Source organism: Plodia interpunctella, chromosome 22 (assembly GCF_027563975.2).
Source record: "Plodia interpunctella isolate USDA-ARS_2022_Savannah chromosome 22, ilPloInte3.2, whole genome shotgun sequence".
NCBI lineage: Eukaryota > Metazoa > Arthropoda > Insecta > Lepidoptera > Pyralidae > Plodia > Plodia interpunctella.
The window spans coordinates 2505194-2523223 of record NC_071315.1 but is presented as its reverse complement, the minus strand read 5'-3'; the positions used below and the strand labels follow the sequence as shown (position 1 = coordinate 2523223).

The 18030-nt window shown below is 36.5% G+C and overlaps 3 protein-coding genes across 6 annotated transcripts in view; 2 read left to right on the top strand and 1 right to left on the bottom strand.

Moving 5' to 3' along the window:
* Positions 1-18030, bottom strand: part of LOC128679641 (uncharacterized) — a 56898-nt gene that overhangs the window by 8160 nt on the left and 30708 nt on the right. The window contains exons 1-2 of one of the 4 annotated variants that reach the window (XR_008405769.2): positions 5759-7195; positions 158-4948 (exon numbers count right to left, since the gene is read on the bottom strand). Coding sequence is in view for 1 of the 4 variants with exons in the window: in XM_053762026.2 (XP_053618001.1) it covers positions 158-607 (450 nt within the window). In the remaining 3 variants the exon portion in view is untranslated. Of the gene's footprint in view, positions 1-157; positions 4949-5758; positions 7196-18030 lie in introns of those variants that run through there. The other 3 variants (XR_008405768.2, XR_010370209.1, XM_053762026.2) reach the window with 3 other exon arrangements.
* On the top strand, positions 3846-5742 carry LOC128679650 (uncharacterized). The gene is made up of 2 exons (XM_053762035.1): positions 3846-4023; positions 4973-5742. Exons 1-2 carry the CDS (start codon positions 3846-3848, stop codon positions 5644-5646), a joined length of 852 nt encoding a protein of 283 aa, XP_053618010.1. The 3' UTR covers positions 5647-5742.
* LOC128679819 (uncharacterized) lies at positions 7254-16336 on the top strand. The gene is made up of 3 exons (XM_053762277.2): positions 7254-8259; positions 9410-9559; positions 14724-16336. Exons 1-3 carry the CDS (start codon positions 7813-7815, stop codon positions 15333-15335), a joined length of 1209 nt encoding a protein of 402 aa, XP_053618252.1. The 5' UTR covers positions 7254-7812; the 3' UTR covers positions 15336-16336.

The following is an 18030-nucleotide window of genomic DNA, read 5'->3' as shown; positions in this document are numbered from 1 at the left end:
CAAGTATAATATCAATAAATTAACATACATTATAAAATATCGATATAAAATTAAAAATACCACATAAGTATATAGTAACCCTTACCTTACGGTAAACGTTTGTAGTATTATTACCGTAAGTAAGGGTATATGAGATTAAAAAATATTAAATACTTACCTTTACAAAAGAATTTAATGCCTTTATCAATTCTTGGCAAACTTTTGGTATAGTATGACAAATTACTTGTTTTGACACTCTGAAAGTATAGGACAATGAACCATAGCTATCTCCAGTTGCCAAGTATCTCAATGTTACTGCGAGTCTGATGTGAGGGTCGATAGATTTTCGAAACTTTGTATCTTGCTTGACTATGGCCGGCCCAACCATATTTAAAAGTATCTCGAAATCGGTTCTAGACATTCTAGTAAAATTTTCGAAAGATCCGTCGCGCATCCTTAGACTGCTTAGTAAACTTGAACTTTCCCTTTGTTGCAAATATTCTCGGACCCACCACCTCTTTTTTTTACGTTTTGCTATGGTCTTCCGAATTATTATGTAAGCTGCACTGAACAACACTACCTCCTCGGGCGACATACTGGTCGCGACTGGCCAATGTGAACAAGTCATATGTCGCGGGACATTGTCCCACAACTTTTGCAGAGACAACTACGTGAATGTCGAGCGATAAGTATCTGCGACATGTCGCCAAGTGAAAACGCGGCTTAAACATCAGTTTAGCGACAATTGTTGACGTGTGTGGACGAGTTTGCAACAGTTTATAAACATGGCAGTAGTGTGGAGCAATGATAAAATAATGCAATTAATAGAATTATTTCAATCAAAACCATTATTATGGGATTGTTCTATAAAAGAATACAAAGATAGAAACAAAAAGAACGATGCATTCGAAGAAATTTCTCAAGTCCTAAATATACCCAAAAAAGACGTAGAAACTAAAATACATGTACTGCGTACTCAATTTACTAGAGAGAAAAAAAAGATGTCGGCAAAAAAAACTACAGGCAGCGGCGTAATAGAAAAATGTAAATGGATTTATTACGAGCCATTGGATTTTTTGTTATGTGGTGCAACTACTTCTGGTGAAACGGATACTATGAATAAAACAGTAAGTTGTTTTTGTATATAATTGTTTTATACTATTGTCTGTAAAATTATTACAATTACGCTACATTATTTTGCCATGGAACTCTTCCCTCTGGAGTTATAAAGTAATCGGCAAACTGTTCTCTAATACAAAGAGCTGATTGTGATGCAGGCCTGCCCCGTCTTTGCAAATCAATCATAGGAAACGAACTTAGTTCCCTTCGCCAAGAACCTTCTAATAGGTTACCTTCAGAGTCTTCAAAATCAAAAGTTTGTGGAGGTGTATATATGGATCTGGAAACTGAGTTACGTCTTAAGAAGTTATGTAAATATACACAAGCAATTACCACGAGTTCACAATTGGCTGGTTTTAACGGAATAGGTTTAGTGAATACACGGAACACCACACATAAAATGCCAAAAACATTTTCTATAATCCTCCTAGCTCTTGATAGTCTGTAATTGAATATACGCTTTTTGTTCCCACGTTCATGAATGCCAGGATATGGTTTCATGATGTTCTCCGTTAGCGCGAAAGCACTGTCACCTACAATTACATACGGCATTTCTGTTCCGCCTTGTGTTATTGGTTCAGGCCGTGGCAGTTTAAGTGAGTTTTCTAACAATGCATTATAAAACGGTGTTTCCTGAAATATTCCACTGTCGGACGACCGACCCTTAGCTCCATAATTTGCGTAAATAAAGTTGTAATTGCCATCTGCAATTGCCATAAGTACCATGCTGAACTGATTTTTATAATTGTAGTATTCACTTCCAGAATTATTTGGCGCCACAATCATAACGTGTTTCCCATCAATGGCCCCAATGCAATGTGGAAAATTCCATCGTATTTCGAATTCACGACTTATTTGTTTCCATTCTTGTTCCGAACTTGGAACCTAAAAAATAAATAAATATATAATAAGATAATAATTTACAGGTAGATGAAAACAATGCACTTGAAAGTGGTATGGAGTCAGAGCCATCTCAATCACCAAGGCCGAATGCTACAACATCTACATCTTCGAGGAAAAGAAATAAGACAGATGAATCAAATGAAATATTAGAGGTTTTGAAAAGTGCTAAAAAAAAGATGGATGAAAAGGAGAAGAAGGATCCATTTGATATATATGGTGAATATATTGCTGCTGAATTAAGAAGTGTTAAAGATGACCAAGCCGTGACACAGGCAAAGTACCATATTAATAATATACTGTATGAATTAAAAATGGGACGATATAATACATATGGATATCAAACGGCATCTTCTCATCCATCATCAACACCAAATAATGTTCAGGAAACTGAAATAAGGGAAATTGAGAGACACGAAACAAATAGACTAGATGCATTACAAGACGAAACAGAAGATTCGGCTATACTAAACTTAGTTAACTATCTCAGTGATGAATCAACGCAATAGCATACACTGTTTTTTTTGTGTTTTTTAATTAATAAAATACTTGATTACACAAATAGTGTTCTTGTACCTTGACATATCCTGCTAGTGAGTTAATTAGTTCTTGACATACATCTGGTATAATTTTGCTAATCAATTGTTTTGATACTCTGAATGTGTATGAAAGAGAACTGTATGAATCTCCGGTTGCAAGATACCGTAATGTTATAGCCAGCCTCGTTTGAGGTGAAACTGGCTGACGAATATTTGTTTCCCTTTTGGCTATTGATGGACCAATCATTTCTAGAAGATGTTCGAAATCACTTTTCGACATTCTCGTAAAGTTACAAAATGATCCATCTGTCATTCTGAGGTCACTCATCAAATTTTCCCTTTGCAAAAGATAATTTCGAATCCACCATCTTTTTCTCTTTTTTTTATTAGAGATTCTATACATCTGATACAGAGAACACAACAACACTACCTCCTCGGGCAACATTTTAACGCAGACTGGCGTGTGGACAACCTGTATTGATTTAAACATAGTTGCTAGCAACATTCTCGCCGCTCACCAACAATGTTTAGCAACTGTTGCTAAACAAATGTTTACCATGAATACGGGGCATTAGTCTCGTATGTAAATCGGGAAGGAAATACATTTCTTCGTTATCATAATTCAAGCCAGCACAAAACTTTAACGTATGTAAATGTACAAAAATCTCTTTTAGTCTGCAATTATGTTGTAGATTTACTTTGCATATTCCATGATTTTTTTTTTGTTTTTGTTTTTTACTAGCTCAAATGTCATCCGAACTAAAAGTTATACCACCAACAAGGGTTTATCCCGGTATGAAAAATAAAAAAATACTATGGAGGAAGAAGAATGTAGACCGACAACTCCGAGAAAAAACTGGGAACAAGAAAATGACTATAAGGATACACCGAGGTGTAAAAAATTGAAAAGATCTTTAAAAAACACAAGTAAACTTTTAAAAAGTTATAGAGAGAAAAGTATTAAATTATCAAAAAAAAACTAAAATTTGGTAGATTTAAATAAAATGAAGTTTAAAGGGGAATTAGAGCGCTTGTAGACGTCCGTTTTTTTCACCGGATAACGGACCGTGTTTTTTGCCGGATTCGCGGTGGTGTATGAATTATAATGAATGTATGTACATGCACCGGACATCGGTCCGGCGAACAATTTACGCCGGATGCACCACCCCTTCCCCTCGGCGCGACGGACACCGGTCCGGTGTAAGAAATGGCGGTCATCCACGCCAGTGTATTGGTGCGTGTTGACGCTGCCGGACGTATTGCCTGTTTTCTGTTAATTGAGTGCCGTCTACCTGCGTTCTTTTAAAAATGGGTAATATTGACATGGAATTGTTAATAAGTTTGGTTGAAAATAGGCCTGTACTGTGGGACAAAACCCAAGAGTGCTATAAAAATAGACAGTCGAGTTTTGCCGCTTGGAGAGAAATTTGTCTTGCGTTAAATGAAGGTTTTGAAACGATGTCCGAGAAAGAAAAAAATGATTTTGGTAAGTAACATTTTATTTTCATTATTTTTATGCATGTTGATTTTGCCATGGTACACGCCCTACTGGTGACATGAAATACTCTGCATATTTGTTACGAATCATATTTGCTGTTACATTACCTCGTGTTGAATGGGAACGAGGCAAATGGCATAGAGTAGACACCATGTGTGAACTAGCAGTGTCAGTAGCATTATTAGCAATACCCTCTACTTTATGAATTATGTTTTGTAATAAGCAGCATGTTTTTACAATGTTAACAGCAGTATCTGTTGAAACATTTAATGGTCTATGCAAAATCCTCCATTTATTGGATAAAATACCAAATGCGCATTCGACGTAGCGTCGCGCTCTTGTGAGACGATAATTGAAATTTTTTTTTATTGAGTCAAGTTGATGCCCACCGTAAGGACGAAGTACGTGTTGATGTAAAGCGAAAGCTTCATCAGCAACAAATACATAAGGTAACTCACTGCCTGCACCTGGCAACTGCTTAGGTCGAGGAATATTTAATTTATCGCCTACTATTCTTTTCCAAAATTCTGTTTCTTTAAATACTGCTGAATCGCATTCTTTGCCGTAGGCTCCAACATCAATAAAAACAAAATTATAGTTTGTGTCTACCACGGCCATTAATACTATTGAGAAATAGAGCTTGTAGTTGAAAAACATTGATCCACTTTCTTCTGGCTTGATGATTCTAATATGTTTTCCGTCAATGGCTCCCAAGCAATGAGGAAAATTTGCATTGGTCTCGAAATTTTTTGCTATTGTTAACCATTCGTCTTCCGATGGTAGTTTCATATAAATTGGAGAAAGGGTTTCCCACAATGCTTCAAATACTTCTTGTACAATACAGCTGATAGTTTTTATACCCATTCTGAAACTGTAATGTAGATCACTAAATGTGTTCCCTGCAGCTAAATATCTGTAACAATTTTTTCTTTTTTAGGCAAAGATATCATAAAAAAATGGAACAATGCAAGAGATAACTGGATGAAATATCACAAAAAAGTTAAGGAATGTAAATCCGGCTCTGGTGCAAAAAGTCTACGAAAATATAAATTCTACGATCAAATGCTCTTTTTGTGTAAAATTGTGACTCGCCGAACAACGGAAGCAAGTATTACATCAGAAAAAAACATCACACAATCTCACCCTACCGCACCAGCCAATACTACCGATTTAACAAAAACAAGCAAGAAGAGAAAGACAGACTGTAGCGAAGTTGATCGACAAATGCTTACTTTAATTAAATCAGTTGAAGATGAAGACAAGAGTAAGAGTATGTGTTTTTTCAAAGGTATTGCTCCGATTGTAGACAAGTATAGTGATGACGATTATGTTGAATTCCAATATGAAATCATTAAAGTTATGAGAAATTTAACTCGGAGAAATCAAGCGTCCATGCAGCAGCAAAATTACAATTACAATATTAATCGAGGCTACACTACGGCTACACCCGACTACAGGATACACGAATATCAACCAACACAACCCATTCCATCCACATCCAGGATGCCTCAAGAACTCATGCAGCAAGATGATTCCCAATCTTCAATTATTACTGAATTAAGTTCAATCACATCGCCTGATTACGATTTCGATTTTTCTAAAACTCCTTAATTTATTTTTTGAGTATAATAAAACAATTACTACCTACTAAATTTTGTTTTAATTAATACAGGTAATCAATCCCCTTTTCTATAATTTGAAATTGAACATCTCTTTAACATACCTTATCGTAACGGCTAATCTCTCTGCCGGGGAAATAGATTTACGCATGTCAGTATCCTCGTGTCTTATTTTATCATATATGGCTGTTAATAATAGTTGAAAGGTTTCTTTCTTCATCCGAAAATAATTGTAAAATTTAGTTTCATCTTCTTCCAACTGCGTAAAAAGAGTTTGAAATGCACCATATTTTTCCCTTTCCAATAATATAGGATGCACCCACGATGACCTTTTACGTTTTTCTATTTCTTTTTGTTTCTTCTTGTACAAATAGTAGGCCAATACGAGTTTTTTTTTCTTATTATTCGACATTTCACACGTGTGTAATCTCTGACTACCAGTTCAAAACTAACGCATATAGACGGCAGTCCATCCATCCGGTAAAAAAAATATGTATACAAGGATAGCCGTTTATTCACGGTCCGTTATCCGGTGAAAAAAACGGACGTCTACAAGCGCTCTTAGCTCAAAATTTGATAATGATGCAATTCAAAAAAGGAAAAAAACAATGGACAGAAGTGGAAAAAAACGTGCATGTCACTTTACTGTAAGTCTCCTGCCACTTTAAATATTTAAGAAAAGGAGGCTTCTTGCTAGCTGCTCCCACTACCATTCAAAATTGGTTGTAATCCACCAACTGTTTACTGGGATTAAATGATATTTTTGAAAATATTTATCGCAAATTTGTTGTTCAATCTATATAATATAAATCATGTGCAATTTGTTTTGATGAGATGAGCATTAAAACTGATTTAGAATATTAAAAAAAAATTGATTTGGTGGAGGGATTCGAAGACTTTGGTGGAGGCGATCTTTCCCCCGTGGAAGCCAGATATGCACTTGTATTTGTAGTTAGAGGTATTTACAATAATTTGAAAATTCCTATAGCATACTTTTTATCACACAAAAATGTGAACTCTGACAAGTTGATTAATTTAATTAAATTTTTAATTAACAGATTATTCGCATGTGGATTATTACCGAAAGTGATTGTATGTGACCAGGCAACAACAAATGTTAAGGCGATCAAATCCATGGGGGCAACAAAATATGGAACCATATATATTATAGATAATCGTAAAATTTTTGATATACCGCATTTGATTTAAAAAATTCAGAAATAATTTGATTGACAAATATTTTGATTTAAATGGTAATGGGATTTCATTTAATGATATTATTAATGTATATAATGTAGATAAAAATAATAAAAGTAAATCAATCAATAAATTAACCCCGGTGCACTTAAAGCCTAATAAATTTCAAAAAAATGCGGGTGAAATACGCCGTACAAGTTTTAAGACATTCAGTTGCTGCAGCTGGAGAACTGCAAAGTACAACAGCCAAAAATACAGCTGATTTTGTTCAAGTTGTGAATGATTTATTTGATTCGTTGAATTCAAGAAATAAATTTGATTACAATCCTAAATAATCTAAATCCTAATAAATGTGCTTTAACAAAAAATAAAAATACGCATGTGTATCAATCGTTGATTAAGGGTAAATCATTATTTGCTGATTTGAAGAAAATGATTACGAAAAATATTTCAATTAAATTCACAAGCCCTCCGTGTTTTGAGGGTACACAATCAATGATGTGTTGCAGTTCTCCAGCGAGGAGTTCTCTAAGGTCACCGAGGTTAAATTCATTATGACGTATCGATTAAATCAAGATGTGATTGAAAATTTATTTGGAATTTATAGAATGAGGGGCGGTTGTAATCGTAATCCAACATCAAGAAACTTACCAGCCATATTCAGATCGAATTTGCTTAATAATTTAATACGAGTAAAATTAGAAAACACGAAAGACACGCGCGCACTCCCCGAGCACTTGGCAATCACTAATTATGAACACTGCATGCCGCGACTGTCGTGCCGCCGGTAAAAATATCCAGCTCGCAATTTCTAAAGCCGCCGGGTCCACCCGCCGGCACTAACCCGCAGGGCTCGTGCCGGCGGGCCGGCGGCTTCGGTGTGTAGACAGCTTAAGCGCAATACACATCGAGCCCGCCGGGCCGCCGACAAAGCCCGGCGACACAACCCGGCGGCAGAATCATGTCGGCAACATGCGCCTGCGCGTGTTACCCGCCGACATGTTGGCGGCTTGGGTACGCCTGCGCTCAGTTGCCCGGCGACACTCGATCTGTAGTGACGTGCTTGTTTTTTTACGACATGGAGTGGGACGACGAAAAATATCTTACGTTAATTAATCTTTATCATGAGAAGGAGGTATTGTGGAATCCAAAACACCCAGATCATAAAAGTCGACCAAAGCGTTTTGACTCATTGAACGAAATAGCAAACCATTTTAAGACAAATGTATCAGAAATTGAAAGAAAAATTAAAAACTTGACAAGTCAGTATTATAGAGAGAGAAAAAAAGTGACTGACTCAAAAAAGTCTGGTATCGGTACAGATTGTGTATATCAGAGCAAGTGGTTTGCATATAAATCATTTAGTTTTTTGCAAAACAAGAATACTCCTACTGCCATGATCGATTCTGTAAGTAAAAAAGCATTTATTATTTTTATCCAAATTTTTTTATTGTACAGAACAGAACAAGTTCAAAATAATAATATTATAAAGCTGCAGAGTTTGTTTGTTTGTTTGAACGCGCTAATCTCTGGAACTACTGGTCCGATTTGAATGATTGTTTCAGTGTTGGGTAGTCCATTTATCGAGGAAGGTTATTATAGGCTATTTTTTGTTCAAAATTAGGGATCCGTAATAAAATTGCTATTTTGTATCACAAGGTGTAAAATCCAAAACCTATTTTTGCGTGCGCTGCAAAAACTATTGACAATAGAATAAAATAATGTACTACGAGTTTGTAGATCCCATTAATACCTAAAAAAGTCCGCGAGAACATATATCTAGCTATCATGGTTTAATCACAATAACCGATTTTGTATTCAAAATAATTATTAAATCGTCTGAAGAAAAAAAACTACGTTAAATATGTATCGTAATATTAATCTTTATCGAAAATAATAATTATGTTATCAAGAGTATTTATGTAGAAGTAAAATACTTTTTGTCTCATCTCAATCGGATATTTAAAAGTTATCACGTGTGTAAGATGTAAATCTATACGAATATTATACAGAAGTAAAGTTTGTGTGTGTATTTTGTTAAATTGTAAGGGGTAATCTCTGGATCTACTGAACCGATTGTGATGAAATTTGGTATGGAGATAAAGTGGACCTTGGGACTATCATAGGCTATACAATTCCCACGGGAAATGTCTAATTCCCGCGGGAATAACGAAACGCGAGCGAAGCCGCGGAGGGGAAAGCTAGTGTAAATAATATACATATACAGGGTTATTCGAATGGGTAACAAAACGTGTTTTTTTAGTCCCCCACTCGCTAAGCTCCGCCTCCTTTTTTATTAGGGGTTTTCCTTTGTTACAAATGTCCTTGTTTATTATTTCCACAAGGTCACTGTGCTTTAAGATATTTTAAAGAGAATAAAATAAAAACATCATTGAAAAAAAATTTTTGTTCGCTTCATATGTTTTAACGACACTGATACAATATTTTACATATGCTCACTGTTCATAAAATAACATCCGATTTTAATTTTGACTAAATTATTTATCTTTACTTTCTATATAACACAATACAACAGATTAAATATATTTTATTTTCAGGAGACATCAAACGAAAGCAGTGTTGTACAACCCCAGCAAAATGATTCATCTCATTCATTTGCCGATGACACAATTAAACGTCCCAGAAAAAATCTAAACAACGAAATGATGTCACAAGCTCTGTGTGCAGTATTCGGGGTGCTCTTCAATAATTTCCTTTTATTAGACGATTAAAATACGTTTATTGGAAAGATTTACAGTAAAACAGAATAATTATATTAAATTTGTGCTATCTCAAGCGCGCGTGGACGAGACAGTTTTTCTAGAGAGATCTACCAGTGGTGGGGCGCGTACAACTTATGATCGATGAAAAAGTTGCCGACTTCTCACTCATAGATGGCGATAGTGGTATCATAAACATGCCCCCGGCCTTGGAAGACTCCGACTTCCAAAGTATGACGTCTTCTGGATTTATTCAACTCTCGGGCTGCAGCGGCAACGGGCAGATCTTGGAGAACGATCTTCTTATTATTCCTGTAGCCGTCCGTATGTCAGCAACACGAGAAACTCCGTCCGCACCAGGATAAGTCTTCACGATCCGTCCCAATTTCCACTTCAGAGGCGGCTGGTTATCATCCTTTATAAGGACCATGCTGTCCATGGCAATATCGTTTTTATTCGTCTTCCATTTAGTCCGCGTCTGGAGCTCAGCTATGTACTCTTTCGACCATCGTTGCCAGAAATGTAAACGAATAAAAACGATATTGCCATGGACAGCATGGTCCTTATAAAGGATGATAACCAGCCGCCTCTGAAGTGGAAATTGGGACGGATCGTGAAGACTTATCCTGGTGCGGACGGAGTTTCTCGTGTTGCTGACATACGGACGGCTACAGGAATAATAAGAAGATCGTTCTCCAAGATCTGCCCGTTGCCGCTGCAGCCCGAGAGTTGAATAAATCCAGAAGACGTCATACTTTGGAAGTCGGAGTCTTCCAAGGCCGGGGGCATGTTTATGATACCACTATCGCCATCTATGAGTGAGAAGTCGGCTGCGAATGTTATCTATAAATCTCAAAACAAATGCACCTATGCGTAAAAGTTTAATATATGACGAATATCTTTTGAATTCAAATAAATCGTTCTCGACTGGAATGCAAACAAAGCTAACTTTAGTAGGAGGCTTTAACTCAGGCAAATCATTTAATTCTACCGACTCATTATTATCACGTATAAAATCTAAACTGAATTCACGAGACTGTAAAAAATACGGTCCGTTCCACCACAAATTATTATCAATTAATAAATTTAAATAAACGCCTCTGGACAATAAATCTGCTGGATTGTCTTTACTAGGTACATGTAGCCACTCAGACTCCTCTGTTATGTTTTTAATTTTTGCTACACGAGTTTGAACAAATGTTTTTAATAAATGTGGAGACATTTGTAACCATCCTAGTACGATAGTCGAGTCAGTCCAGAAGTAAGTTTTAGTGAAGGACAATCTCAACGAATCTACAATATGTTTATACAATTTAGCACCTACATAAGCACCACACAGCTCAAGTCTTGGGATAGTAAGTGACTTTAAAGGTGCGACCTTTGTTTTGGCACAAAGAAGTCTTACTGTGGGATTTGACGAGCCATCGCTATAGGTACGTATATAGGCACATGCACCATATGCATTCGAAGAAGCATCACAGAAAATATGGAGCTCAGTATATTGCCTATCCGTATTTAAAACGCAACGTGGAATTTTTAATTCGCTTAAGCACTTTAATGTACCGATAAAATAATTCCATGATTCGGCAATGTCCTGAGGAACTTCATCATCCCAACTTAGTTTATTAGCCCATAACTTTTGCAATAATATTTTTGCAATTATTATAGATGCTGATAATAATCCTAAGGGGTCATAAATTTGAGCTATGATGGACAACATTTAACGTTTATTCAATTTTGAATTATCTGAATTAAAATCAATTTTCGTAGTGAAGTGTAACTCATCACTATCGCTCTTCCAACCTACGCCTAATGTTTTGTTTTGAGTATGCTCGCCTTCGAAATTCTTTATCGAAGCACATCGTGTGACGTCAGAGTTGAATGTCCACTTGCGGAGTGGGAAGCATCCAGACTGCAGGACTTGGCGTGTTTTCTCACAAATGTCTAGCAAGGTTTTGTAATTATCGTGTCCCGTTATTAGATCGTCAACGAAAAAATCATCATTAATAACGCGAGCAACAAATTTATCTTCACACTCTGAGGCTAGCTGACGAATACAACGCATACTAAGGTACGGGGCTGACGCAGTACCATAAGTCACGCAAGTTAATTGGTAGACCTGTAAAGGATCAGTTGGGTTTTCACGCCAAACTATAAGTTGCAACGACCTTTGATCTGATTGAACCATGACTTGCCTAAACATTTTACAAACATCGGCACAGGCAACATACTTGTACTGACGAAATCTTAATAAAATACCGAATATATCATTTTGAAGTGCTGGACCTGGTAACTGTATATCGTTTAACGATTTATTCGAAGTAGTGACAGCACTAGCATTAAAAACAACGCGTAATTTAGTAGTCACAGCACCTTCCCTATAAACACCGTGGTGTGGTAAAAAATAATTAGGGCTTTTGGGCATATCTATGCGTTCCATATGTCCCAAAGCTTCATATTTACGCATAAATTCGACATACATACGTTTATAATCAGGAGAACGTTCTAATTTACGTTCTAATGAAAAAAATCTATTTTTTGCTAACGTATAAGAATCGCCTAACGAGTCAGCTGATTCTTTAAGCGGGATACGTACCGAGAATCTACCGTCAGCCATTCGAATAGTAGTTTTAACAAACAAATCCTCACACAAACGCTCGTCGTTAGTCAGAGGACTACCTGACTGAGGCATTTCTTCTATTTCCCAAAATCGCGTAAGTTGTTCGCTCAGAGTTTGTGACAAATGACAATGTACTTGATTGGTAGACAAAATTTTATTGTTGTTTATAGGACCAGAAATAAGCCAACCTAACTTCGAATTTTGTAAGCAGGGACCATTCGATAATTGAATCCTATTTTCGCATAACAAACTCCAAAATAAATCTGCACCAATCAATAAATCGATATCTGAAGGAACACAGAAAGACGGATCAGCAAGCTGAATATTATTTGGCATTCGTATGAGGGCTTCATCAATGCATGTCGTGGGCAAACCGTTTGTTATGCGCTGCAAGACAATACATCTGGCCTTCGCCGTATAATCGCATATTTTTGATTTAAAAGTAATTTCGCATAAATGATTAGAGTGCGACACTGATTGTCCGACACCCGAAATTCGAATAGTGGACTGTATAAGAGGCGCATTAAGACGTTTTCTTAATCTATTTAAAATAAAACTATGTTGACTCCCAGAGTCTAACAGCGCTCGGGCTGTATGCATACGATTATCTTTATCAATCACATCCACTAATGCCGTGCATAACAAAACAGGTTGCAGTGGTAGATCGCCTGCGCATGTGTATGTATTCGAATAGAAGGGATCACCGCCTACTGATAACAGCGCAGCGGTCGGCATTGAGGTAGCCTGGGGAGAACTGGACATGGCGTCACTGTTAACACTGTTTTTATTAGAACTATTAAAGTGGAGTAGACTATTATGTTTGCCCTGACATTGCTTGCATGGGCCAAACGTGCAATCTGAAAGTACATGTCCAGATCGTAAACAATTGCGACATAAATTATTTTTATCTACGAATAAGGACCTGTCTTGTACAGATAAATTCAAAAAATTAAATATACAAAGCATGATTACCGTTACATGGAGGACATTTATGACGTTTATTATTATTACTAGTGAATTTATTTTTGGAATTACTATTATTTGTTGAGACATAACTATGAACTTTATTATTGGCCTGATTGGTTGCATTATTTGTTGGTTTCGATTGCAACTTGTTATGATTAGCACTGATCATGTCCAACATATCCGCTTTATTCCTAAGAAACCTTAGCAAATCATCTAATTTCAACTTTCGTGACGAATTTAAAACAAGAGTGCCCTTATGTTTTTCCCAGTCACTCTCCGTAGCTAAATCGAGCTTCGACACAATTAAATAAATTAATAAGGTATCCCATGTGTCCACAGGCTCCTCTAGTGTCTTCAATGCACGGAGGTTGCGTAACACAGTATCAATAAGTTTGCGAATTAGTGAGGCCGATTCTTGTTTTATATTGGAAAGAGAAAATAACGATTTTATGTGATTATGAACTAGGAGTCTCGCATTATGAAATCTGTTTTCTAGTAACTCCCACGCATGTTGGTAGTTAGACGCAGTAAATTCCAATGCACTAATAACTTGTAAGGCACTTCCACTGAGTGAAGAACGTAAGTAATGAAATTTTTGAATCGCATCTAAATCTGTACGTTTGTGGATCATTGTAATATAGGAATTTCTATATTCAAGCCACTGATCATACTGCCCGTCGAAGGTAGGCAACTTTATCTCGGGAAGTTTAACATGCGCGCGAGGTTTACTCGTATTCGAACTAGACCTAAAATCACTAGAACTGTCCCCAGTCTCATCACTTTCGATTAAGCATTCAGCATTAGCTAAAGCGCTAAAATATAACGACTCAAATGACTCGACATATTCGTTATCGACTGACTCATCTGATAAGCAAAGAATTTCACTATTGATTTTATTAAAATTTTGATAAATATCTATCGCCGCCTGCATTCTAAACTTTATTTCTTTGATTTGAAGCTTAGATGGGCTATTATTTTCAAATAAATCTAAGTATTTAGAAAATTGAGTCAATCTACCTCTCAAGACACCTCTTTGTTTTTTTGAGGTCAGAAATATTTGAATTAATCGCTTTTCTTGAGGGAGAAACTGATCGTGCTGAAGGCACAGCTAAATTATCATCACCAGGCATTTTGTGGGCTTGGAAAATAGGGTAAAGTACTCACGATTTAAGCGGGACTGGAACGGCAATCACCCGACACGTCACTAACCGATTCTGAAATTAGCACAAATAACACAGTTTTAACACAATTCGATTGGGGAGGGAAGGATATTCAGAAGGAAACCTAACCGTTTAACTGCTGATCTGGTTCACACGTAGACGTATAGCGTTGACTAGGAGGTCCACGACGTATAGTATTCGCATCGACGTGGTCTTCTCACGATTGAAGAATCCTCTTCGTCATCCGGCCGCAGGATCAATTTTGTGCAGTATTCGGGGTGCTCTTCAATAATTTCCTTTTATTAGACGATTAAAATACGTTTATTGGAAAGATTTACAGTAAAACAGAATAATTATATTAAATTTGTGCTATCTCAAGCGCGCGTGGACGAGACAGTTTTTCTAGAGAGATCTACCAGTGGTGGGGCGCGTACAACTTATGATCGATGAAAAAGTTGCCGACTTCTCACTCATAGATGGCGATAGTGGTATCATAAACACTCTGAATATTATGAAATCTGTCTCCGATCGACAAAATCAAACACAAGAAAAAGATGAAGAGACTCTTTTTGGAGAATATATTGCAGCAAAACTGAGAAAAATGGATAAATCAACAAATGCAATAGTAAAACATCGAATAAATAACATTATTTTTGAAACCGAAATTGGATATCAGACAGATATGTATGCAGATTACGCAAGACCCTCTAGCTCCCGAAGTCATCCAGGGTACTATACAGGTTCTCCAAATGATCAGCCAAATGCATATCCTTCTAACAGCTCATCATCTGTATATTCTACTATTACGAGCCCGGATCATCAGCATTCTACCACCACAAATCCTTATAATCAGCCAAATACAAACCCTTCATCTGAATATCCCATCAACATAAGCCCTCATCCGCAACTTCCTGGAGTTGAATCTTCGGTACCAGTAGCGCTTGATGAAAGTTCTAATAGTGAACGTATAAGCAGCCAAGATATACAGAACGTTTTCAAATCCATAAATGAAAATTAATTTTCTTTCTTTAAGATCTTTATTATACTCTTATAATTTGAAATAAGCTTAGCATGAGAAAAGTAATCAAGAAATAAATCTGTCTTTTGAAATGTTATGATTAAGAGTCACTAATTGTAAACACAAATTAAAATATAACTATCAATATTATGTTTTTTATTAAATCTTTTAATTTAGTTTTTGATTAAATTGATCATTGATCATACTGCCATTCTAAGCTTCCGACATCGGAGAGAAAATATTCAACCAACTCGTTCCTTGTATCTTCAGGGCACAGATTTTATTATTATTTTATTGACCTCTCTTGGCAAGGCAACAAAACAATTATTTTCAGGAGTTACTGTGCGCCATTCACCTGGTATGATTTCTCCGTTATCATTTTCAGAATCATATTCGTTTCGCTGCATATTTTTTTTTATATAATTGAACAAATGTACACAGGCCAATGTCACAATAGCAGTTTTTTGTGGACATAGCTGGATAGGTCTCTTGAATATTTGAAATTTGCTGGTTAACTGGCCAAACACATTTTCAACAACTCTTCGTCCTCGACATATACGATAATTGTAAACTCTTTTGGGAGATCTTTTTGTGTGATTACCATCGTAAGGTTTTATAATGTGGGTTTGTAATGCAAAAGCATCATCACCCAAAAAAAAATAAGGCACTGGTATATTTCTCCCAGGTAAAGGTTTGTTGTCAGGCAAATTTAAAGAATTGTTATTTAACATTCTGCATAACGCAGAGCTATTAAACACACCGCCATCTGAAATACGACCCTGACATCCCACATTAGCGTATAAAAACTTGTAATCTGCATCCACTAATGCAAATAGTACAATACTGAAATAAGATTTATAGTTAAAATATTCACTTCCACTTCTTGGTGGACATTGAATTTTTACGTGTTTTCCGTCCATTGATCCAAGGCAATTAGGAACATTCCATCTATCCAGATATCTATCTGCAACTTTTTTCCATTCGTTTGAAGTTCTCGGAATCTAAAATAAAAACATCAACTAAATTATACTTCGAACTAAACCAAAAAGCACAAAAAATATACATGTATTTAAAATTTATAATTATTAATACTTAGATTTATTTAAAAAAAAATTACCTTTACATACTCGGAAAGGCCATCGATTATAGCTTGGCATACTTCTGGGATAATGTATGAAATAATTTGAGGAGATACTTTGAACACGTCACAAAGGCTAATGAATGATTCGCCCGTACTCAGGTATTTTAATGTTATTGCTAATCTGTCTTGTGCCGAAATTGCAGTTCTGTAATTTGTATCTTTTTTAACTATTCTCGGCCCAACAATATTTAATAAATATTCAAAGTCGGTATTGGTTAATTTCATGAATGTTTGAAAATGTATGGGATTTTGTACAATCAAGTCATCTGCTTTCAAATCTCTTAATCTGTCACGATTGCTATAACAATTGCGACTCAGTAAACTAGGTCTAACCCAACAGCTTCGTTTTCTTTGCAGCGATCCAGCAATAAACATTCCACAAGCTGCTATCAACAGATCACTGCCATCGTCCATTTTTAAGATTATTTCTATTTACTGAATTATCGAAGATACACCATCAAAATTATATGACACAACCACACAACCTTTATCGACACGCGGCAATCACTGACTGCCAAATAAATTTCTCATCTCAAGCCGCCGACATGCCGCCGACCAAATTTTCCGACTTGAGCCGCCAACTAGACCGCCGACAAAAAGTTGCCGACATATGTCGGCGGCCCGGCGGGCTCAATGTGTATTGCGCTTTAAGATAACACGTTTTGGCCGTTCAGTCAAGCTACCAGTATGTTTCACTTGAGGGGGAGCACTGTGGCTACCACAACATTACCACCACCGTTACCATACTGAACCAAATAACCAAAACCAAGGATTTACCAAGGAAAAGCACACACAAGCACAAGCACTATATTTATTCACTCCGTCGCAAAGAAACAGAGAAAGTACGCAGCTCTGAAAAGAACACGCACTTCACATCACAGGCAAGACCCAGTCTTCAGTTTGCCAAGAAATAAGAATGTTCGTCAAGAAACATGCACTCAGTTCTGATAAGAACTACAACGCATCATCTTCATGCACCGTCGCGATGTATCGCCGCGCTCGCCGCCGTCGTCGAGTGAAGCACACGCAGACTTCCGTTCACCGTGGATAGAAAGAGCCACGCCACTGCGGGACCTATTTATAGATACCGCAAAATCGCCGTGCGCCGCATCGGCCCATGCGCCTATGCGACAAGGAGAGCATGCGTTGGACAAGGACAGCGAAGAATAATTCCGATTTTTTGATTGGTTAATACGCTTTCTCTTTGTAAATATTTTTGTATATATACAGCTACAATTGTGCAATAAATTCATTCATTCGATTCGATCGATTCCTACCTTCGGATCGAGTATTTATTTTGCTCCAGAACCACGTTCCCAAAATCAGATTCACACAAAAATTATTCCTTCCGTGCACTTTCATAACTAAGTTTTGTTAACTGGTTAAGAAAAACCCTTTTTTATTATTGTTTTCACAACTGGTTTTTAAACAAGAATACGAAGTGTTCATTCATAACTGACAATCACAAATAGTTAAGAAACGAATAATTATGATTATGTTTTTATAACTAGCTACAGTCAGCAATAACATTTTTCCTTTAACCTTAAATCAAAA